At 40.2% G+C, this 25,922-nt stretch overlaps 1 protein-coding gene across 2 annotated transcripts in view; it reads left to right on the top strand.

The window, feature by feature from the left end:
* vps13a (vacuolar protein sorting 13 homolog A) overlaps positions 1–23,868 on the top strand; it is a 329,586-nt gene extending 305,718 nt beyond the window's left edge. For both annotated transcript variants that reach the window (XM_055633035.1, XM_055633034.1), the window contains exons 69-72: positions 1,107–1,192; positions 14,155–14,278; positions 16,470–16,544; positions 20,112–23,868. In XM_055633035.1, coding sequence (XP_055489010.1) covers positions 1,107–1,192; positions 14,155–14,278; positions 16,470–16,544; positions 20,112–20,177 — 351 coding nt within the window. In that variant the 3' untranslated portion in view covers positions 20,178–23,868. The remainder of the gene's footprint in view (positions 1–1,106; positions 1,193–14,154; positions 14,279–16,469; positions 16,545–20,111) is intronic.
* Positions 23,869–25,922: the final 2,054 nt, after the last annotated feature.

Here is a 25,922-nt window from a genome sequence, read left to right as displayed (position 1 = left end):
ACTACTTTGCACTCTGATTAGATGCTAAACTGTATTCTGTTGTACCTGTACTCGTGTTTGTGCAATGACAATAAAATGGAATCTAATCTAATCTAATCTAAAAGGTTGCTGCAAGGCAAAAGGATAGTGCAATAATAAGTACCAATAAATGGAGGGACTTCAGCGTCTTAATTCGGGTATAAGAGGGACCCATACAAATAGGGGGGAACTATTTTTCTCAGTTGAAATGACAAAACACAAGGTGGCTTATTTTTTAAAACTATTGGAAGATGTGGAAAATGTTCTTAAAACCCAGACAATGATTGGGGTCTGTAAGTTGCAACCTGGAATGGAGACAAATGCAGAACATTTTTACTATGATTTCAAAAAGTGTCTGGATGTTTACTTGAAGAACCACAATCAACTGAGCTGTGGGTACATGCTAGAAGAAGGGATTAGCTTGGATAGCTCTATTGGACCAGTGTGGAAATTAGGCTGAAGAGCCCTTTTGACATAGATCTTATGAAATTCTATTAAGTTACATACCATTCTTTCTAAATATTTGTTACTATTACTGGTCAAAATTGCTGGGAACTCTCCATCGTACTGCTCTCTGAGGGTACGAACTCCACAAGGTGTGTATCCATTCAACAAGCTACTCGCCTTCTCCTCCTGAAGAAAAATTAGAGATGGCCATTGTAAGCTGGTCTTTCCAATCCTTGGACCTGTCTTGTAAACTTATCTTTTTTGGTCTGTCTTCTGTTTTAAATACAAACCTATCAAAATACAAATGTCTTTGCTTTTAGATGGGTTACGGCCACTATTTTTGTAATTGTCACAATTACTGTTAATTTATCTCTGAAGTTGGAATTGTTTAAACTGCAAAATGGTTCCTCCTGGAGCTTCACTGAGATTGAATGAAGGATTTTGAGAATTGTTAACCAAACCTTCAAAATTCAGTGTCTGGTTCTTTGTACAGTGATCATTGATGTGAGCTGTTCGTAAAAAGTTATACAACACTTCATATACAACAAATTAATTGTTAACTTTTGCTATAGCCTCATGTTTTTTACAGTTATGTCTTACCACATTCTTAACAGTGTTTGTTTTACTGCCTTTTTTCCCAGAAAATTGAAAATGGGAGATTTGCCAAATACAAGTACTTTTCCCATAAAATTATAAATGATTCTGACTTGTTCATGATCACAAAAAGGTAAGATTTTAAGTCATGAAAGAAGTGTGGAAAATCTGAATTTCAAAAAATGTTATTAGTTTTCAACCCACATTTAACACTTTGACAAAAACCTTTTCGGACATATCAAATTGCTGGAAAAAGAGATTTCATAAATGTGCTTCATTGACCATTATTGCTTTGTTCAGTTATTTTCAACTTTTTAATATTTGAGTGGAACTTAATTAAACTGTGAGTGAGTAGAGTAGAATTTGTATTTTTAGACATGGTGAATGATGTTTAGTATCTTGCTCTTGTTCTCCATCCTCACTGCTCAACTTCTGCTGCCAACTCTACATATCTAAGCTTTTTTCTTTCATAAGCCTCATCTACTAATTTTTCCCAAGGCACCGTCAGTTCTATAAAATACACTATCCGCTGACTAACTGACCATAACACTATCAGGCCTCAAACTACGACTAATTATTTCCTGCAGAACAACAAGCTTTCCTCCCAAAACTACCTGCATCTGCCAATCATTGACTCCCCGTAACTGGCCTAACTTATACCGGTCTAAAAACTTTCCTCCTCTACCTTTCTCTCCCTCATGGACAAAATGATTAGTACACTCAGTCCTGGTGGCTACTGAATTCACTTGTGCTCTCCTCCTCTCAATTGCTGCATCTATACATTTCAAGACCTGGTTATGCCGCCAAGTATACTGATCCTGAAAAAGACTAGTTCTACATCCTGACAAAATATGCCTCAGCGTTGCCACCTCTTAACACAGGGGACACATCGGGTCTCCACCTACCCATTGCAGCAAAGAGTAGGAATTAGTGGGTCCTTTTCAGAATGGCAGGCAGTGACATGGGGTACCGCAAGGCTCCAGTTATTTACAATATATATTAACGATTTAGACGTTTGGAATTAAATGTGACATCGCCAAGTTTGCGGATGACACTAAGCTGGGTGGCATTGAAAGCTGCGATGAGGATGCAATGAGGCTGTAGGGCGACTTGGATAGGTTGAATGAGTGGGCAGATGCATGGCAGATGTAGTATAAGGTGGATAAATGTGAGGTTATCCACTTTGGTGGAAAGAACAAGAAGGCAGTTTATTATCTGAATGGTGTCAGATTAGCAAAAGGGAAGGTGCAACGAGACCTGGGTGGGTTTGAACATCAGTCATTGCAAGTAAGCATGCAGGTTCAGCAGGCAGTGAAGAAAGCTAATGGCATGTTAGCCTTCATATGTAGGACATATGTTGGACTATGTATAAACACTGCTGTAATTTCTACATGGTGAAACCAAAATGTATAAAAAAGGCCTTTATTAAAATCTGACAATGTGCATTTTAACCACATGTGATTTTTTTTTTTCTATTACAAATCTCAAATTGTGGAGTGCAGAGGCAAATAAATAAATGATAAGTCTTTGTCCCAAACATTGTGGAGGGCACTGTACATGAACTATCCAATCTCTCTACCCTTTCCACCGTAGAAATTGGCACCTCATATACTGTCAATGGCCACATCAACCTAGGGAATAGCCCAAACTGCAAACACCACAACATAATCTTGCCTGAAAGACCTGACTTCTCTATCCTTTCCAACCCATCAGTAACATTTTTTTTTATTGCTAAACCTGTTCAGTGTCATCCAACTTCCTGTTATACCACCAACCCAAGCTTTTAACTGGCATCTCCATTATAGACAGGATTTGTTCTTCATCTACATAAAACCTTTTCTCTACCACTATTGCCAAAGAAATACTCCATGATTTACTAGGCTTAAGCTTCAATCTAGTCCATTTAAGATTATCATTTACAGTGCATTCAGAAAGTATTCAGACCCCTTCACTTTTTTTCCACATCTTGTAACGTTACAGCCTTATTTTAAAATTGATTAAATTCTTTTTTTTTAATCCTCAATATACACACAATACCCCAGAATGAAGAAGCGAAAACAGGTGTTTAGAAATTTTTGCAAAGTATTTAAAAAGAAATAACTGAAGTATCACGTTTACATAAGTATTCAGACCCTTTGCTATGACACTCAAAATTGAGCTTTGGTTCACCCTATTTCCATTGATTATCCTTGAGATGTTTCACCAACTTGATTGGAGTCGACCAGTGGTAAATTACATTGATTGGACATGATTTGGAAAGGCACACAGGTGTCTATATAAGGACCCACAGTTGACAGTGCATGTCAGAGCAAAAACCAAGCCGTGAAGATGAAGGAATTGTCCATAGGCCTCCAAGACAGGATTGTGTCGAGACACAAATCTGGGGATGGGTATAAAACAATTTCTGCAGCATTGCAGGTCCCGAAGAGCACAGTGGCCTCCGTCATTCTTAAATGGAAGAACTTTGGAACCACCAGGACTCTTTATAGAGCTGGCCGCCCGGCCAAACTGAGCAATCGGGGGAGAAGGGCCTTGGTCAGGGAGGTGACCAAGAACCCGATGGTCACACTGACAGAGCTCCAGAGTTCTTCTGTGGAGATGGGAGAACCTTCCAGAAGGACATCTATAATCGCAGAACTCCATCAATCAGGCCTTTATGGTAGAGTGGCCAGACAGAAGCCCCTCCTCAGTAAAAGTCACATGACTTCCCGCTTGGAGTTTGCCAAAAGGACTCTCAGACCATGAGAAACAAGATTCTCTGGTCTGATGAAACCAAGATTGAACTCTTCGGCCTGAATGCCAAGCGTCACGTCTGGAGGAAACCAGGCAGCGCTCATCACCTGGCCAATACCATACCTACGGTGAAGCATGGTGGTGGCAGCATCATGCTGTGGGGATATTTTCTGCAGCAGGAACTGGGAGACTAGTCAGGATCAAGGGAAAGATGAACGGAGCAAAGTACAGAGAGATCCTTAATGAAAACCTGCTCCAGAGCGTTCTGGACCTCAGACTGGGGCGGAGGATCACCTTCCAACCGGACAACGACCCTAAGCACACAGCCAAGACAACACAGGAGTGGCTTTGTGACAAGTCTGTGAATGTCCTTGAGTGGCCCAGCCAGAGCCCGGACTTGAACCTGATCAAACATCTCTGGAGGGACCTGAAAATAGTTGTGCATCGACGCTTCCCATCCAACCGGACAGAGCTTGAGAGGATCTGCAGAGAAGAATGGGAAAAATTACTCATATACAAGCTTGTAGCGTCATACCCAAGAAGACTTGAGGCTGTAATCGCTGCCAAAGGTGCCTCAACAAAGTACTGAGTAAAGGGTCTGAATAATTATGCAAATGTGATATTTCACTTATTTCTTTTTAATTACTTTGCAAAAATGTCTAAACACCTGTTTTCGCTTTTTTATTATGGGGTATTGTGTGTAGATTGGTGATAAAAAATGAATTTAATCCATTTGCGTATAAAGCTGTAATGTAACAAAATGTGGAAAAGGTGAAGGGGTCTGAATACTTTCTGACTGCACTGTACCTTCTCTAATAACCTTCTTGTGCAAACTACTGTTGGGGTCACCAATGTCATATCATCCATATCGGCCCTGATTGGAGGGAGGTGCAGCCCATCCTGCTGTCTCTCCCTGCCAACGACCCACCATGATGATCTAATCACTAGCTCCATTGCCATTGTAAAAGCTAATGGGAAAATAGTACACCCTGCCATGATGCCCATCTCTTGTCTCTGCCATGCTGTTGTGAAGTCAACTGTACTAAAACACATTAGGACATTGTGGAAATATGCTTTCACTAAATTTACTATCGATCCTGGAACTCTAAAGAAATCAAAAGCACTCCAAATAAAACAATGTGCTACAGAGACAAACGCATTTGTCAGGTCCAAAAACACTACATTCCAATCTCTTCTCTCGAGCTTGCCTGTCTGAATCTGATGCCATATTACATTAATGCACTCTAGGCAACCTGCAGAAGACAGGATTCATGCTTTCTGTACTGTGGTATCTATTAACCTGTTCCTTTCTAAATAACTTGCCAGCCTCTGTGCCACTATACTAAATAAATCTTCCCTTCTACATTTGGGACACATATAGGCCTAAACTGACTTAACTGTGAAGACAAAATGTGTAGGAAGGAACTGCAGATGCTGGTTTAAACCGAAGATAGACACAAAATGCTGTAGTAACTCAGTGGGACAAGCAGCATCTCTGGAGATAAGGAGTGGGTGACGTTTCGGGTCGAGGCCCTTCTTCACAGGAACGGGAAATGAGAGATATAGACGATGATGTAGAGAGATATAGAACAAACAAATGAAAGATAGGCAAAAAAGTAGCAATGATAAAGGAAACAGGCCATTGTTAACTAGGGGCTAGATGAAAAAGAGTTACAGCCAGTGACTCAACAAGACGACTTTGAAGCTAGTGAGGGGGAGGGGGGTGGGGTTGGTGGAGAGTAGGGTTACTTGAAGTTAGACAAATCCATTTTCATACCACTGGGATGTAAGCTGCCCAAGCAAAATATGAGGTGCTGTTCCTCCAATTTGCGAAGCAGTATAAAGGTGCTGAGGACACAGATCATTCTGTCTGGAGAGAGGAAGGTTTATTAGTTCTATTCAGCTAATAATAAAGGAAACAGGCCATTGTTAGCTGTTTGCTAGGTGAGAACAAAAAGCTGGTGTGACGTGTGGTGGAGGGATGGAGAGTGAGAGAGAATGCAGGGGTTACTTGAAGTTAGAGAAATCAAATTCATACCCTTGGGTTGTAAGCTGTTCAAACAAAATATGGGATGCTGTTCCTCCAATTTTCGCTTAGCCTCACTCTGAAGACTTTCTCTTTGGGAATGAAAACCCCCCTGCTCTACACCAAACCCTTAATATGACCTGTTTCTCCCAAACTATTTGCAAGATCCTCCACAAGAATCCAAGCACATCAGGCACACTTTCATATACAGGGTAAGGGACTCCATTCGGCCCTGGGGCTGAAGAAGCCTATTACTGCTTCCACTTTGGTGGCCCGACATCTAACACGCACTATCTCTCCTAATCTGCATATCTGGAGGGAAACCTATTCCCCTGTTCTTTTCTGTATCTGAGTAGGTCCTTTTTAAATATTCCCCTAACTTTCTTTGAAGCTTTGACCTTTCCACTCATTTCTTGACGAAACATTCTTTCAACAAATTTAAATGGATCCCTATAAAATGCTGCCTTGACTTGCTTCTCCTTCATTTCCTCCTAATCTGTTCTGCCCTCCTTAATATTGCTAACCGACTTCTTAACTCTTGCAAAACATTAATTCCCTCTCTCATGAACTATAGCTTTTCTCCACTGCTTTCTTAACTGTCTCCTCTCCTTCACTAACCTCGATTTCACTCTCTTGTCTAGATCTAACCACCTGTAGAACCTGCACCTTTTTCTCAATAAGTCCAAACCTGCCTGCACCATAATGATAAATAATCTCTCCCATTTTATCTAACTTGTTTTCCACTATCCCTTTCAGACTCTCTAACACCTTTACTAAATCTATATTAACATAGAAACATAGAAATTAGGTGCAGCAGTAGGCCATTCGGCCCTTCGAGCCTGCACCGCCATTCAATATGATCATGGCTGATCATCCAACTCAGTATCCCGTACCTGCCTTCTCTCCATACCCTCTGATCCCCTTAGCCACAAGGGCCACATCTAACTCCCTCTTAAATATAGCTAATGAACTGGCCTCGACTACCCTCTGCGGCAGAGAGTTCCAGAGATTCACCACTCTCTGTGTGAAAAAAGTTCTTCTCATCTCGGTTTTAAAGGATTTCCCCCTTATCCTTAAGCTGTGACCCCTTGTCCTGGACTTTCCCAACATCGGGAGCAATCTTCCTGCATCTAGCCTGTCCAACCCCTTAAGAATTTTGTAAGTTTCTATAAGATCCCCTCTCAATCTCCTAAATTCTAGAGAGTATAAACCAAGTCTATCCAGTCTTTCTTCACAAGACAGTCCTGACATCCCAGGAATCAGTCTGGTGAACCTTCTCTGCACTCCCTCTATGGCAATAATGTCCTTCCTCAGATTTGGAGACCAAAACTGTACGCAATACTCCAGGTGTGGTCTCACCAAGACCCTGTACAACTGCAGTAGAACCTCCCTGCTCCTATACTCAAATCCTTTTGCTATGAAAGCTAACATACCATTCGCTTTCTTCACCGCCTGCTGCACCTGCATGCCTACTTTCAATGACTGGTGTACCATGACACCCAGGTCTCGCTGCATCTCCCCTTTTCCTAGTCGGCCACCATTTAGATAATAGATAACAGTTTCCCATTCCTTCCTTTCACTTGCCCTAGGTCATTTAACTGTAGGTTTCAGCACACCGCTCTTCTCCCTGACTGGCAGATTAACCTCACCACCACCTACATCCCCTTCCACAGCGCTTGTTCCCTCTTCATCAGTGACATGAGTAATGATATCCTGCGAACTGTGGTTTTCTACCTGTCGCTGGACTTCACTCTACTGACTTCTCAAGAAGTACGGATGTCATGGGTTATGGGGAGAAGGCAGAAGAATGGGGTTAGGTGAAATAGATCAGCCATGATTGAATAGCTGAGTAGACTTGATGGGCCGAATACCCTAATTCTGCTCCTATCACTTATGACCTTAAGTACTCTCAATGTGATTTCCCCTCACTCCCTCTAACAAGCACTCCCTCTAACAAGACACAAGAGGAGAAAGAAGAAAAAATAAATAAATAGAGAATAAGAGGCGGGGGGTTTATTAAATGTGCATATTTTAATGCTAGGAGCATTGTAAGAAAGGTGGATGAGCTTAGAGTCTGAATAGACACCTGGAAGTATGATGTTGTGCCGATCAGTGAAACATGGTTGCAGGAGGGGTGTGATTGGAAACTAAATATTCCAGGATTTCGTAGCTTCAGTTGTGATAGAATTGGAGGGGCAAGAGGTGTAGGTGTTGCATTGCTAGTCAGGGAAGATATTACAGCAGTGCTTTGGCAGGATAGATTGGAGGGCTCATCTAGGGAGGCTATTTGGGTGGAACTGAGAAGTGGGAAAGGTGTAGCAACACTTATAGGGGTGTATTATAGACCGCCAAATGGGGATCGAGAATTGGAAGAGCAAATATGTAAGGAGATAGCAGATATTAGTAGTAAGCACAAGGTAGTGATTGTGGGAGATTTCAACTTTCCACACAGACTGGGAAACACATTCTGTAAATGGGCTGGATGGTTTGGAGTTTGCAAAATGTGTGCAGGATAGTTTTTTGCAGCAATACATAGAGGTACCTACTAGAGGAGGGGCAGTGCTGGACCTCCTGTTAGGAAATGAAACGGGACAGGTGGCGGAGGTATGCATTGGGGTGCACTTCGGGTCCAGTGATCACAATACCATTAGTTTCAATATAATTATGGAGAGGGTCAGAACTGGACCTAGGGTTGAGATTTTTGATTGGAGAAAGGCTAATTTTGATGAGATGCGAAATGATTTAAAAGGAGTGAACTGGGACATTTTGTTTTATGGGAAGGATGTAGAAGAGAAATGGAGGACATTTAAAGGGGAAATTTTAAGAGTACAGAATCTTTATGTTCCTGTTCGGTTGAAAGGAAACAGTAAAAATTGGAAAGAGCCCTGGTTTTCAAGGGAAATTGGACATCTTGTTCGGAAAAAGAGGGAGATCCACAATAATTATAGGCAGCATGAAGTAAATGAGGTGCTTGAGGAGTATAAGGAATGTAAAAAGAATCTTAAGAAAGAAATTAGAAAAGCTAAAAGAAGACATGAGGTTGCTTTGGCAAGTAAGATGAAAGTAAATCCAAAGGGTTTCTACAGCTATATTAATAGCAAAAGGATAACGAGGGATAAAATTGGTCCATTGGAGAGACAGAGTGGACAGCTATCTGCAGAGCCAAAAGAGATGGGGGAGATATTGAACAATTTCTTTTCTTCGGTATTCACCAAGGAGAAGGATATTAAATTATGTGAGGTAAGAGAAACTAGTAGAGTAGCTATGGATACTAAGAGTTTCAAAGTAAAAGAAGTACTGACACTTTTGAAAAATATAAAAGTGGATAAGTCTCCAGGTCCTGACAGGATATTCCCTAGGACATTGAGGGAAGTTAGTGTAGAAATAGCCGGGGCTATGACAGAAATATTTCAAATGTCATTAGAAACGGGAATAGTCCCCGAGGATTGGCGTACTGCGCATGTTGTTCCATTGTTTAAAAAGGGTTCTAAGAGTAAACCTAGCAATTATAGGCCTGTTAGTTTGACTTCAGTGGTGGGCAAATTAATGGAAAAGATACTTAGAGATAATATATATAAGCATCTGGATAAACAGGGTCTGATTAGGAACAGTCAACATGGATTTGTGACTGGAAGGTCATGTTTGACTAATCTTCTTGAATATTTTGAAGAGGTTACTAGGGAAATTGACGAGGGTAAAGCAGTGGATGTTGTCTATATGGACTTTAGTAAGGCCTTTGACAAGGTTCCTCATGGAAGGTTGGTTAAGAAGGTTCAACTGTTGGGTATAAATGCAGGAGTAGCAAGATGGATTCAACAGTGGCTGAATGGGAGACGCCAGAGGGTAATGGTGGATGGCTGTTTGTCGGGTTGGAGGCAGGTGACTAGTGGGGTGCCTCAGGGATCTGTGTTGGGTCCTTTGTTGTTTGTCATATACATCAATGATCTGGATGAAGGTGTGGTAAATTGGATTAGTAAGTGTGCAAATGATACCAAGATAGGGGGTGTTGTGGATAATGAAGAGGATTTCCAAAGTCTACAGAGTGATTTAGGCCATTTGGAAGAATGGGCTGAAAGATGGCAGATGGAGTTTAATGCTGATAAATGTGAGGTGCTACACCTTGGCAGGACAAATCAAAATAGGACGTACATGGTAAATGGTAGGGAATTGAAGAATGCAGTTGAACAGAGGGATCTGGGAATAACCGTGCATAGTTCCTTGAAGGTGGAATCTCATATAGATAGGGTGGTAAAGAAAGTTTTTGGTATGCTAGCCTTTATAAATCAGAGCATTGAGTATAGAAGCTGGGATGTAATGTTAAAATTGTACAAGGCATTGGTGAGACCAAATCTGGAGTATGGTGTACAATTTTGGTCGCCCAATTATAGGAAGGATGTCAACAAAGTAGAGAGAGTACAGAGGAGATTTACTAGAATGTTGCCTGGGTTTCAACAATTAAGTTACAGAGAAAGGTTGAATAAGTTAGGTCTTTATTCTCTGGAGCGCAGAAGGTTAAGGGGGGACTTGATAGAGGTCTTTGAAAATGATGAGAGGGATAGACAGAGTTGATGTGGACAAGCTTTTCCCTTTGAGAATAGGGAAGATTCAAACAAGAGGACATGACTTCAGAATGAAGGGACAGATGTTTAGGGGTAACATGAGGGGGAACTTCTTTACTCAGAGAGTGGTAGCGGTGTGCAATGAGCTTCCAGTGGAAGTGGTGGAGGCAGGTTCATTGGTATCATTTAAAAATAAATTGGACAGTTATATGGACGGGAAAGGAATGGAGGGTTATGTTCTGAAAGGCATATGGATGAGAAGGGAATGGAGGGTTATGGTATGAGTGCAGGCAGGTGGGACTAAGGGAAAATAATTGTTCGGCACGGACTTGTAGGGCTGAGATGGCCTGTTTCCGTGCTGTACTTGTTATATATGTTATAAGCACTTTTTCCTTCCCTGATGTAGTCGGAGACCCTTTGCTATTGATTACGATGTAATTAATGCAGAGACGTTGGGTTGAGAGATAATTTTAATTACTTTATGCATGTGTCATACAGCTGGGTGCCTGAAGCAATGTCCAATATCCACTCATGTGGAAAACAATGTGAAATTAAAACTGAAATATAGCCTAGTATCCAGAATACTGCTGAATGAAAATGTATTTATAATCTCATCTGAAGTTTGTGGGTTAGGGAGTGGTAATTTGCAAGCATTGGCAGTAATTGAGAGATATTTATATTTGTTTTGGTTATGCTCAAGAATTTCACTATGTAAGATCTTGTTTGAGAGTCCACCAGCATTGGTCCAGATGATTGGTTTTATATTAGTTGTTACTGTGCATCAGAGCATCTCCCTCCCAGAATTTCCATTCCCTGGATATTACATCGATATCGCATATTTATGATTTAAATCCCCTTAAATTCCGCAACTTTAGTTTGCAGATGACAGCAAAGTGGATGGTTTGTGTAGATAGCAAAATGATTATCAAAAATTATAGCGAGATCTTGATCAGTTGGATAAGTGGGTTGAGGAGTGGTTAATGCAGATAAGTGTGAGGTGTTGAATTTTGGCACGTCAATCCAGCATAGGACCTCGGGAGTTTTGTAGAGCAGAAGGATCATGGAGTGCACATATATGGTTCATTGAAAATGGCATCACATGTAGATAGGGTGGTCAAGTAGGCTTTCGGTATATTGGCCTTTATCAGTCGGGATATTGGGTAAAGAAGTTGGGATGTTACGTTACAGTTGTGCTCGACATTGGTGAGACCTCAGGTGGAATATTGTGTTCAGATTTGGTCATCCTGCTTTATAGGAAAGATGTTGTTAAGCTGGAAAGACTGCAGAGAAGAATTACAAGGATGTTGCCAAGACCTGAGCGGTTGGACAGGCTAGGGCTTTATTCCTTGGAGCCTCTGTACTCAGCAATTTGAGATTTGTAATAGAAAAAAATCACATGTGCTTAAAGTGCACATTGTCAGATTTTAATAAAGGCCATTTTTATATATTTTGGTTTAACCATGTAGAAATTACAGCAGTGTTTATACATCGTCCCCCCATTTCAGGGCACCATAATGTTTGGGACACATGGCTTCATAAATGTTTGTAATTGCTCAGGTGTGTTTAATTGCCTCCTAAATGCAGGTACTAGAGAGCTCTCAGCACCTAGTCTTTCCTCCAGTCTTTCCATCACCTTTGGAAATTTTTATTGCTGTTTATCAACATGAGGACCAAAGTTGTGCCAATGAAAGTCAAAGAAGCCATTATGAGGAAGGATATTTGAGGAAGGACATTCTTGTTATTGGGGGAGGGCAGCGTAGGTTTACAAGGTTAATCCCGGGATGGCGGGACTGTCATATGCTTAGAGAATGGAGCAGCTGGGCTTGTACACTCTGGAGTTTAGAAGGATGAGAGGTTATCTCATTGAAACATATAAGATTGTTTAGGGTTTGGACACGCTAGAGGCAGGAAACATGTTCCCGATGTTGGGGGAAGTCCAGAACCAGGGGCCACAGTTTAAGAATAAGGAGTAAGCCATTTAGTGCAGAGATGAGGAAACACTTTTTCTCATAGAGAGTGGTGAGTCTGTGGAATTCTCTGCCTCAGAGGGCAGTGGAGGCGGGTTCTCTGGATGCTTTCAAGAGAGAGCTAGATAGGGCTCTTAAAAATAGCGGAGTCAGGGGATATGGGGAGAAGGCAGGAACGGGGTACTGATTGGGGATGATCAGCCATGATCACATTGAATGGCGGTACTGGCTCAAAGGGCCGAATGGCCTACTCCTGCACCTATTGTCTATGAGACTGAGAAACAAGAATAAAACTGTTAAAGACATCAGTCAAACCTTAAGCTTACCAAAAGCAACTGTATGGAACATCATTAAGAGAACACTGGTGAGCTTACTAATTGCAAAGGGAATGGCAGGCCAAGGAAAACCTCCACAGCTGATGACGGAAGAATTCTCTCTTTCATAAAGAAAAATCCCCAAACAGCTGTCCGACAGATCAGTAACACTTTTCAGGAGTCAGACGTCAATGACCACTGTCCGCAGAAGACTTCATGAACAGAAATACAGAGGTTACACTGCAAGATGCAAACCACTGGTTGGCCGCAAAAAATAGAATAGCCTGGTTACAGTTTGCCAAGAAGTACTTAAAAGAGCCACCACAGTTCTGGAAAAAGGTCTTGTGGACAGATGAGACGAAGATTAACTTATATCAGAGTGATGGCAACAGCAAAGTATGGAAGAGAAAAGGAACTGCCCAAGATTAAAAGCATACCACATAATCTGTGAAACACAGTGGTTGGGGTGTTATGGCCTGGGCATGTATGGCTGCTGAAGGAACTGGCTCACTTATCGTCATTGATGATACAACTGCTGATGGTAGTAGCATAATGAATTCTGAAATATTTAGGCACATCCTATCTGCTCAAGTTCAAACAAATGCCTCAAAACTCATTGGCCGGCGGTTCATTCTACAGCAAGACAATGATCGCAAACATACTGCTAAAGCAACAAAGTTTCTCAAAGTAAAAAAATGATCATTTCTTGAGTGGCCAAGTCAATCTCCCGATCTGAACCCAATTAAGCATGCCTTTCATATGCTGAAGACTAAACTGAAAGGGACTAGCCCCCCAAAACAAGCATAAGCTAAAGATGGCTGCAATACAGGCCTGGCAGAGCATCACCAGAGAAGACACCCAGCAACTGGTGATGCCCATGAATCGCAGACATCAAGCAGTCATTGCATGCAAAGGATATGCAACAAAATACTAAACATGACTACTTTCATTTACATGACATTGCTGTGTCCCAAACATTATGGTGCCCTGAAATGGGGAACTATGTATAAACACTGCTGTCATTTCTACATGGTGAAACCAAAATGTTTAAAAATGGCCTTTATTAAAATCTGACAATGTGCACTTTAACCACATGTGATTTTTTCGATTACAATCTCAAATTGTGGAGTATAGTGGCAAATAAATAAATGATGGGTCTTTGTCCCAAACATTATGGACACTGTAGGTGTTGTCTGAGAATTCCACATGCTGGCTATTGAATCAACTTAGAGATGTACAATATGTGTTTTTCTTTTAATGCCTATTTTTCCTGACAATTTCCAAATTAGGCCTAGTTGAATCAACTTTAGTGAGGACTTTTGCTTCAGCCAGCATGGATATTTATTAATATTTGCATCATTGAGAAAATTCAATTAATATAAATTTACGTGATGCCTGTTCATGTTTATGAATTGATGTGTTGAAGGTTATTTACCAATAATGTTTCTGGGTGCCCTTTGCCCATCTGATTCCATCGATATTCATTTATTTTCCAGTGGGGTATTTTTTGTAACACAAGGAACATTCGGACAGTTGACTTGTGAATGGCAGTACAGCTTTGAAGAATTCACTAAAGAGCCTTTCGTTGTCGATGGACGGAGATTGCGCATTGAAGCCAAAGTAAGAGCATGCTTAATTCTACTCGGAGTAATGTTTAACAAAAAGTATTTGATCATGTCAGTTTCACATGTATGTATACAGTTGTCATCAGGAAGTTGCAACAATTCATTCAGACTCCCCTTTGTCTATGACTCTCGTTGTCTCGTAAACTTGTCTTGTTTACTTCCTATATTTTATTCAACTCTAGATCATAGTCCTTAGTATGTTGTAACTTGGAACAAATTACAATGATGGTGTTATTTAAAAGGGTATAATCATTTAAATTAATAAGCCTTCTTATGGTCACTTGCAAACACTTCCTCAATGACTTGTCAGGTCATTTTCAATATGTAGCTTGTGAGTTGTCTGTAACACTACTAAAGTCCCCTGCATATGTCTGGTTCCCATTCATGAGAACTGTTTGTATCCTGGAAATAACCAAACACTATGTAGGAGTGATCACCGAAACAGCAATGTCTGGAGAGAGCGAGCAGTTCATGGGAAGAGCGGCTGCAAGCCAGCCTCACTGACTCATGAGTGATCGATCTGGTCAGCTCAGCGATCCCACCTCTGCTCGATTCAACCCTGCCCATCTTTGTTGTGGTCACAGGTAGGGTGTGTTAGGAAGAGAAGGCAAGAGTAAAAACCAAGCCATGAAGACAAAGGAATTGTCCATAGACCTCCGAGACAGGATTGTGTCGAGACACAGATCCTCTGAAGGGTATAAAATAATTTCTGCAGCTTTGCAGCAGGTTCCAAAGAGCACAGTGGCTTCTGTCATTCTTAAATGGAAGAACTTTGGAACCACCAGGACTCTTTATAGAGCTGGCCGCCCAGCCAAATGGAGCAATCGGAGGAGAAGGGCCTTGGTCAGGGAGGTGACCAAGAACCCGATGGTCACTCTGACAGAGCTCCAGGGTTCCTCTGTGGAGATGGGAGAACCTTCGAGAAGGACAACTATATTTGCAGCACTCCACCAATCAGGCCTTTATGGTAGAGTGGCCAGACAGAAGCCACTCCTCAGTAAAAGTCACATGACATCCCACTTGGAGTTTGCCAAAAGGACTCTCAGACCATGAGAAACAAGATTCTCTGGTCTGATGAAACCAAGATTGAACTCTTTGGCCTGAATGCCAAGCGTCACATCCGGAGGAAACCAGGCAGCGCTCATCACCTGGACAATAACATACCTGCGGTGAAGTATGGTAGTGGCAGCATCATGCTGTGGGGATGTTTTCAGCAGCAGGAACTGGGAGACTAATCAGTATCGAGGGAAAGATAAACGGAGCAAAGTACAGAGTGATCTTTAATGAAAACCTGCTCCAGAGCGTTCTGGACAACAGACTGGGGCGGAGGTTCACCTTCCAACCGGACAACGACCCTAAGCACACAGCCAAGACAACGCAGTAGTAGCTTCGTGACAAATCTGTGAATGTCCTTGAGTGGCCCAGCCAGAGCCCGGACTTGAACCCAATCAAACATCTCTGGAGGGACCTGAAAATAGCTGTGCATCGACGTTCCCCATCCAACCTGACAGAGCTTGAGAGGATCTGCAGAGAAGAATGGGAGAAATTACCCAAATACACATGTGCCAAGCTTGTAGCGTCATACCCAAGAAGACTTGAGGCTGTAATCATTGCCAAAGGTGCCTCAACAAAGTACTGAGTAAAGGGTCTGAATACTTATGCAAATGTGATATTTCAGTTATTTCTTTTTAATTACTGCAAAAATGTCTAAGCACCTGTTTTTGCTTTTTTATTATGGGGTATTGTGTGTAGATTGATGATGAAAAAAAAAGAATTTCATCCATTTTAGAATAAGGCTGTAAGGTAACAAAATGTGGAAAAAGTGACGGGGTCTGAATACTTTCTGAATGCACTGTAAAGGTAAGGCTTTTGCTGAGGACAGATCATTCTTGATGGAGAGGGAAAGATTTATTAGTTCTATTCAGCTATTTGTTTTTCATGGACTGCTGCTAGCAGATGTTTTAATACATTAAAGAATGCTGTTCAATCGTGAAGCTGCAGGTCATGTTTCACAGGAAACCTGGTTTAAAAAGACATTGGTAGACACACAATGCTGGAGTAACTCAGCGGGCCAGGCATGGAGAGAAGGATTGGGTGACGTTTTGGGTCGAGACCCTTCTTTATAAGGCCATTGTTTGGTTTGGGCTATTTTATGTCATTCTAACATTGGCCCCATTTTCTTGAAGGAACGGGTTAAATCTGTCTTCCATGCAAAAGAATATGGAAAAATCGTAAACTTCAAATCTGAAGCTGATGCAAAGGTACTTTTTTTCTACACTATACCATTACACTTCTAGGATGAAATGTATTAAGTGTTTAACTGCTTCTCTTGTTTCAACTTGTTACAGCCCACACCCACATAGCTTCATGTATGTATATAGTGTACAGGCATACACAGGCACTCACCTGTACAAATACATGAACACACAGTACACACGCATGAGGCGTGCACTATCAGGTACATGGGAGCATACGATTGTGCACGGACACTAGTGATATTAGGCCATTTGGCCCATCAAGTCTACTCCGCCATTCAGTCATGGCTGATCTATCTCTCCCTCCTGACCCCATTCTCCTGCCTTCTTCCCAGTGTTTCTACTTTGAAGGCAATTACCCGAAATTTGGGAAATTCTGGTTGTCTTCGGGTAATTCTAGGGAAATAAAATAATTTCGGGAAATTTCCACATCCGGCCTGGGATTTGGGGGAGAAAAAAGTATATTTCAGGCATGATATTCATCCATTTTAAATCAGAATTCCGATTTTTTTGTTTTCCTATTTTTCAATTTTTTGTGCCTGATTATTTAGCGGCCAATCAACTGCTGTCTCTAAGGGAGTTGTATCCAATCATCGCGCAGCTTCCCTTAAAATTCACTTCGGCCTATATTTCTCCAATCAGCCGCTGTCTCCAAGGGCATTGCGGCCAATCACCGACCAGCTTCTCTTACTGAAGCAGAGGATGGCTGCAGCCAAAATCACTTCTTCTGTGCTATTTGCACATAGTGTTAGGCAAAGAGACATTTCAGGTAACATATTTTGTAAAGATTTTTTTAGCTGTATGAAGTCATTTATTTCATGAAATATTTTTCTTTTGGGGGTTATTTTACTGGTTACGTGTTAGAAAAATTCTAAACTTCTGTTATGTAAACTACCAGCAGAAAGCTTGGGAATCACTGTCAATTTATTGAAAATGCAGGAGCTTCATGGGGGGGTTGCCCCTGGACCCCGTCAGGGGCCTAACCCCCTAACCGTTCTCCTTGACCCCCGGCCAATACTTCCTACTTTTTTTCTGAATATCATGCCTGATATTTACGACCATCCGCGCCTGTGCAGTTTGTGCTCGCGAAAGAAAAACAACAACAAATAGCACGCAAGAAGTATGTTTGAAAATTTCAGGAAATACCATCAAATTCCAGGAAATTTGGGATTCTATTTCAGGAAAAAAAATGTTGAGGTGTGGAAGCACTGCTTCTCCCCATAATCTCTGACATCTGTACTAATCAAAAATCTATCTATGCCTTAAAAATATCCGCTGACTTGGCCTCCACAGATTCACCACCCTCCGAGTAAAGAAATTTCTCATCTCATTCCTAAAATAAAGTATTTTAATTCTAAGGTGATGACCACTAGTCCTAGACTCTCCCACTATTGGAAACATCCCCTTCACAACCATTCACTATTTTGTATGTTTTAATAAGATCCCCCATCATTCTTCTACACTCCAGCGAGTACAGGCGCAGTGCTGACAACGCTCATCATAGGTTAACCTATTCATTCCTGGGATCATTCTTGTAAACCTCCTCTGGACCCTCTCCAGAGCCAGCACAGCCTTCCTCAGATATGGTGCCCAAAATTGCTCACAATATTCCAAATGCAGCCTGACCAGCACCTTATAGAGCCTCAGCATTACATCCTTTTTTTTGTTTACAAGCCCTCTTGGGGGAAAAAAAATGCTAAGGTTGAGGTTGTTTTCTTTACTACATTACTCCCTCACACTAGTGTGCACACATGGGCGCGTGTGAACACAAGCCCAAAGGCACATGTGCATGTCGGCAGACCCACACAAACTTGATCATGGATGTGCGGGTGTGCATAGGTGTACTCTGAAAACAGACGCAAGCGAAGGGGGGGGCGGTCATATGGGCACGCAATAGTGCGAACATGTGCATGCATTCAAGGTTGCTACATGTATATGAACTGCAGATGCTGGTTTAAATCGAAGATAGGCACAAAATACTGGAGTAACTCAGCAGGATAGGCAGCATCTCTGGAGAGAAGGAATGGGTGTCGTTTCAGGTTTGATCAAGACTGATTCAATCTGAAGAAGGGTCTCAACCCGAAACGTCACCCATTCCTTCTCACCTGAGATGATGTCTGTCCCGCTGAGTTACTGCAGCATTTTCTGGCTACATGTACACAGGTGCACGTGTATATGATCTCCCTCACATGGGCATTCTGGGCAAATGAACATGTGCATGAGTGAATGGGTGCATGCGAGGGCATATACGAGCTCCTGCACACTATGGCACAAGTGCGCTTTGTACACCCGTGCCTTGTATGCTCGTCATGTGTACCCATGCTCATGTCCCATGTACGTGCACAGCTGTCTTCACTCCCACAGGGGCATGCATAGGCGGGCGTACATATGGCACAAATGCAGGTGCTCAGGAGATAATACAAGAGCACGCATGTACACGAGTGCGAGCATCAGAATATACATGGGAACGTGTGCCCACATACATACACAAGCGTGTACATGAGCACAAGACGTGTAACGGTGCATTCGTATACAGATGCGTAAGAGCAGGGGCCTGCATAAGCAATTGCAAATGGAATACAACCACGTACATAGCCGCTCATGGGTATAAGTAGGCACATGAACTTTACTTTTGACTTTAGAGATACGAGTGGAAATAGGCACTTTGCTACTGGGTCCGTGCCGACCAGTAGCCTGCACACCAGGGACAATGTATAAATTCACCAAAGCCAAGTAACCTACAGACCTGTACATCTTTGGAGTGTGAGAGAAAGCCGGAGCACCCACAGAAAACCCACATGACCACAGGGAGAATGTACAAACTCCATGCAGACGGCATTGTAGTCAGGGTTGAACCTGGGTCTCTGGCACTGTCAGGCAGCAACACCACTGCTACACCCTAACCCTATTTTTTTCTATTACATATCTCAAATTGTGGAGTACAGAGGCAAATAAATAAATGATTGGTCTTTGTCCCAAACATTATAGAGGGCACTGTAGGTTGGTACATAGATTAGATTACAAATTGGAAAGTTATGTTCCATCTTTACAAAATGTTGGTTAGGCTGCACATGGAGCGTTTTTGTCCAGTTCTGGTCACACACCATAAGGTAAGCATGCCATTTGCCTTCTTCATTACCTCATGCAAGTGATGCCAATTTCAGGAAGCTGGACTTGAAGCCCAAGCTGTTCATCGACATTCACACTGCTCCCTCCCATTTTATATATACACCCTTATTTGGCTTCCCAAAAGGCATCTTTCTTTGATTAATGTCCTTCTGCCAACACTGCCCAGTTTTTCCTCTGATCAATATCCTGCTGGAGCCTTGGACAACCTTCCTCATTATCCATAAAACTACCAACTTTCATGTCATCTGTAAACATATTAATGATGCAACATGTTAATAACGGTACTGATTCCAGTGGTTGCAGACTCCCAGTTATAAAGGCAACAGAATAACTGCTTCTGAATATCATTAAATCTCAACATCATTAAAAATACAAACTCGTATTCCTAGCTATACATATTTAATTTGATTTGCCGGCCTCAATCTTCACTTTTGTTCCCTTTAGTGGATTCTGGGAAAACTCCAAGAAGTGAAAGAAAGTGGAACACAAGATCAGCATCCAAAGACATGAATAAGTGTTACAAATTTCATAACAATCACATCTATTAACTAGACTTTTATTTGCTAAGTGAATCGAATTTAATTGAATCATGTACCTATCTACTGATGTAAACAACAATAGGGGATTTGTAATCCATTTTGATTTATAATCATCTATATTTTAGTTCCTCCATTGTTGTCCAGTATATTTTAATGGGAATTTATAATTCTCAACTGTATGATAACTGCTATTGTATTTTTTCACTGGTTATCATTTATCAGTTCTAGATGTTTAAGCACTGATTTTTTCAGAATAGAATGAAACGCATTCAACAATAGGCGCAGGCTAATTCCCCAAAGTTAAAGGCTTCAGAGTATTTGTGTGACACTTGGGAGAGTGTCACTTCCAACAAACGTGCCAACATTTTGTTCACAGTTATCTTCAGTGACACAATTTTATATTACAGATCATGCCCAGGTTACAGCAAGGTTCTATCCCAGTAAACTGTTTGTAACAAGGATAGTTCGTAAGTTAGAAATGCAGCTGTGAACAGTTGCCCTAAAGCAGAAGATGCCTGCAGCCCCGCAACAGCTGGCAAATCCACCCCACTGGTCTCCCAAATACTCGGTGGGCATTTTGGAGACTGGTGGGAGGACCTGTACCAAGTCATTTATTGACAAGGAGAATTGCGGTATTTGACATCTAGTTGAAAGAAGCGTTGACCAACATTGTTTTCAAGGAAAAAATGTGTTAGGTTGTTGAAAAGCAGTAAACAAGAATTTATTTTAGAAAGCTGGCAACAATTGGTAAAGCCGCTCAAATTAATTTATTTTGAATAGCTAGGCTCTCTCCAATTTCTTCTCCTGCCTTTTAGTCCATTTAATATTCCCAGATCAGGCATCATAGGTGGGTATACAATTGCTTGCAAATATTTAATCATGCTCCTTAGTAAATGCTATTTAAACACAGAGCTCTTAAAACAGTACTGGAGAGAAGTTTTAACTGCAGTCAAAACCAATTTGGTGAGAATTCCAACTGATCTGGACAAACATTTTCTTTCTATGCTTAATCTACTAAGTATGTTGGAATTCTAATGCATTAAAAAATCTACTTCTAAAAATGTTCTCAAAATTAAGAACTGAGCTCATTTTTCAATCTCTTTCATTATTATATCTTATGTTTTCAATAAGTACACATTGGTAAATTCAGCCAGACATTTAAAGACAATTGTGCTTTTATTTCAATTTGATCATAGATAAATTTGATAAACATTGACTAATTTTAATATTTTTGGTTATATTATAATCATCGCTTAACTGGTTTTAAATTGTCTTAAATAATAGAATATGCAATTTTTTTCTACGATTTTCATCATGTAGATGCACTTGTTTGGGAAAAAATGTTGCTTAAGATTTTGTTGTGCTTTTTAATTGATACGAGTAGATAATTAAATCTGATGCAGTGTTATCCAATTTACTTTCCAAATAATAATCTACCAAGAAAACTAGTAACATTTAAAGTGAGAGGAGAGGGGTGGGACTGGCAACATTTTTACAATCAATGTGAATTTTTTAGATGAGTCCTCATTTTTATGTTGAAGTATGCGTTAAAATTATTGCAAACTCTCACAATTAATATAATGGATGCTGGAAATGAAAGGAAAACATAAAATGATACTTTGCAGGTCGGGTAGCATCTGTGGCGGAACAGCCACGTATCTTCCTGAAAATGCATTAAAGATCCTGAAATCTGAAACTTGAAATATCAATTTTATTTTTCCTTACCACAGATGGCCTGTTCTGTTTTCTACCCACAAATGTCTGTGTCTCAAGGCAAAACAAATCCTCTAGCACCATATAATGAAGTGTAGGTGAACAGAATTGGTACCAATTAAAATTACAAAACTGCATTTTTCCAGGAAATTCACACACTTTCTTTTAAGTTTATTCCCTTTTATTTTGATTGAAATTCGAATTATAGGTTTTGTGTATGGTCACATATTGACTACAAGTTACTAAATTAATAAAAGTATAGTACCAGGATTATTCTGCAGTCTTTTAATTTTGCCTGGCTTGTGCATGGAAGTGGCTTGTTTTAATAATCATTTTACTGTAAATTTAATGTAAATTTTGGTATCCAAAAGACTTGGATTCTTTTCTCCAGAACGCCAGAGGTTGCGGGGAGACCTGATAGATGTAAGTAACATTATGAGGGGCATAGGGAGGGTAGACGCTAGTACCTTTTTCCCAGGATACAAAAATCAAATACTAGAGAGCTGGCTTTAAGGTGAGAGGGGCAAAGTTTAAAAGGGATGGGTGGGGCAACTTTGTTTTACAGAGGATGGTGAGGACCTGGAACATGCTGCGCGGGTTGGTGGTGAAGGCAGATACGATAGTGACATTTACGAGATTTTTGGATGGACATGCAGTGAATGAAGGAATATGGGTTATATGCAGGTAGACAAGAGATGACCTTGGTATCATGTTTGGCACAGACATTGTGGCCAGTTCTTGTGCTGTACTATTCTATGGTCTATATTTTATTTTTTACAGTTTATAGTGTTTGCATGCTGGGAGGGCCAGTATCATGCTATCGTTTATTGTGATTTTGTTTTGGTGATTTATTTGTCATGATAAAATTCTGGAGAATTTATATTCACTTACCGTAGTTAAATCTGGGAGAATCAGTTTAATTGCTCATGAAAGCAACATATTAAAACACATCTGGTTTCCAGGAATGCAAAGGTAAACAGTATGTTCTTGCACTGTGTGTAACTTCAGAACCACAACACTTTAGTCAACTTGTAACTGAATTTCAAAGGCTATTATGGATGGGTAATATATACTGACCTCATCGATATCAACCTGAGATTGATTTCAAATGCGTATGGCCATACATGGATTTAGACAAAAGCAATCCGCACCAAGCGTTGTATAGGTTACTGATGTAATGAAATAAATGACAAAATTGGTAACTTCTATGGTGAAGGATAGAGAATATGTCTGTACTGACATCAAATGGTGGAATGCGAGGACGTGCTTCTCCTTCTCTGATGTATGATGTTGAGTATGGTGTCTAAGGAAAGTGAAATTTTATTTTGTAGCATCTACTTCCATGCACCTGCAAGTTCAATTATGCAGTAAGGTTCTAGGGACAAAGAATAGGACGTACTTCAAAATTACTTAAACATAGAAAATAGGTGAAGGAGTAGGCCATTTGGCCCTTCGAGCCTGCACCGCCATTCAATATGATCATGGCTGATCATCCAACTCAGTATCCTGTACCTGCCTTCTCTCCCTACCCTCTGATCCCTTTAGCCAGATATGGAAAGGACAAAATAATACCAAATCTACCCTCTCATACAGCCAGTTGTTAGATCCAGAGAACATCTTGAGTCTCAAATAGCAATGTCTTCCTTTGTAAATTCTGTACCCAGGAAATGGACCTGGTGATATTTTCCATGTGCAGCAGCAAAATGTCAAACTCCTCAAATTCACTCTGCCATTAATAATTTATCAAATGTATTAAAAGTTGTCTATGCATAGAAATGTATGTAAATTATTGTACTGACAACTCAGTTAATGGAAATGTGACGTTGACATGTCAATTAAAAGCCTATCCTTTCAACAAATCTCATATTTATTAGATAAAAACCAAATTAATCAATTGAGTCACGATTTATTCTTTTTTAGAGTTGCCATTTGTATTAAATGCTGTGTTTTTAAAGAAATTTATACTGTACCATGTATGCCTTTGAGCAACAGGAATTTTTTTCTGAAATTTACTAATGCCCATCATAAGTTAAATGTATTGCAATGTAAACTGCATTATTGATAGTTTCTTACCAGAAATGCATAGCGATTGAATACAGTAAACATTAATATAATAAAACTTTAACTGCAGCAAAGTTTTGTCCTCGGGAGAATTGCAAGCTCTATTGCATCCAGCCACAGTGAGGTCAATGACTTCACATTCCTTCACACTGCAACTTGGTTTTCTGTGGCTCTTGCAACCCAAGTTATAGTAAATGAGTTGAAGAACCCAAGCCAAAAAATTCATCCCACCCCATTCTTCAAAACTACTTTTCTTTGTAGCCTAAATACCACTTTGACTGCATTTAAATAAAAAATATATATCCTTGAACATTGGTGTGATGTTTTGTGTACATAGTTTCGTTTCCACGTTTTTCATTTAGATGTACTTTAACTTGACTGATATAAACTACAGAACAATTTGGTAATTGCATGCAACAACTGAAAGAAAGAAACTGCTTTATAATCTATATTACTAAAGAGAAATAAATGGTCATTACAATACACGGTAGGAAAGTCTCTCTACAATCAAATGTCCATGACACTTACCTAAAATGACATGCTTTTGCTGTGGCTTGTATTTAGAATAGTTCTTCAAGTTAAAAACAAAGATTGCTAATAGTTGAAATGCATTTAAAACAAATGTATCTCTAAAGTAATTGCCTTACCAATAGTATATTTCCAATATTATATATATATTTTTTATCTTTAGATGTTGGCAGTCCAACTGCATTTCCCAAGAAATGTTAAACTTCATTCAGTAGCCAGTTTTTTGGGGCTATTAATTCAGACTGTACAATATTCCTTCTAAAGTAAAGTTAAAATGCAAGAGAAATGAAATCTCAATTTGGAGCTGATCTCTACACAGGCAGAAAACATTTAAAGATTATGTACAACGCTAAAATATTAGCATTATTAATATTAAAATACAGGGAGAGTTCAGTGGGAAGGGATATCAGTAGCAATGTTACAAATTTTGAGATTTTAAAATCAAAATGCAATTTATCCCATCAGATAAAAATAAGTTTAATTTGACACCTAATTTACTTTCATATCTTCAGTATTTAAAAAGTTATGGCCATTTTCATACTCGGAAATTAGCATCTTGTTCCCTATTGCTTTTCCATTGACTTAACACAAAAGCTGTGATCGAGGACAGTCAAAAGCCCATAACTTTCTTAAAAATTAAGAGAACTGAAAGAAATTTTCAGTTATTATAGATTGAAGCATTTTGAAACAAATATGAAACAATCTTACTTGGATGACCTGAAATTAAAGCATATAATTAGTTAGTTACCTAATTGTAGCTAATTACAAAATTCAATTTCTAGATCTAAACATCTATCCATTTCTTAAGAAAAGATTAACATTTTTTAATAGCCTAAGTGTCTAAATAACATTCACACAAGAATTCACAATATAACATGATTTTTAAATCTCATTGTCATGAATTTATAGGCCAAATGGAAGGAATTTAATGTTTAATTCCTATAAATTAATGGCCATTTTAATCATCTTGCGAGTGGGTTTTTATGGAAAGCGATCGATTGGAACGTTGCGGTTTGCAGTGAATTTGAACCCCATATCGGCAGGAAAAACACAGCAGTTCGTATGAGGCCATAATCACATTTTCGCCAATGAAATTTTGATTAAAGTCATCCTAAGACGCAAGTTTATATGTAAAATAGACGAATTACCTTATGTTTTGTCCCCTCCGTGGGATCCATCTGGTTGACTGTGTTAGAAGTCGCTTTTTAATTTTATTCCAGCGATAAAATTGTCCCGCAATTTTTTAAATTAAACTTCCGAGACCGCAAGTTGGAACAATTTTTCACCATCAGCTAGCAGCCCGAGAAAATATATTTCGGACAGGCCGGAGAAAACGGCATTTTAATCCTGCCCACCCCCCAAGTCGCGCACACGGCCAGTGGCAGAACTGCAGCACCGCTGAAGGTAAGTATTG

Source organism: Leucoraja erinacea, chromosome 3 (assembly GCF_028641065.1).
Source record: "Leucoraja erinacea ecotype New England chromosome 3, Leri_hhj_1, whole genome shotgun sequence".
NCBI lineage: Eukaryota > Metazoa > Chordata > Chondrichthyes > Rajiformes > Rajidae > Leucoraja > Leucoraja erinaceus.
The sequence above is the reverse complement of the archived record's forward strand: the minus strand, read 5'-3'. Positions and strand labels throughout refer to the sequence as shown.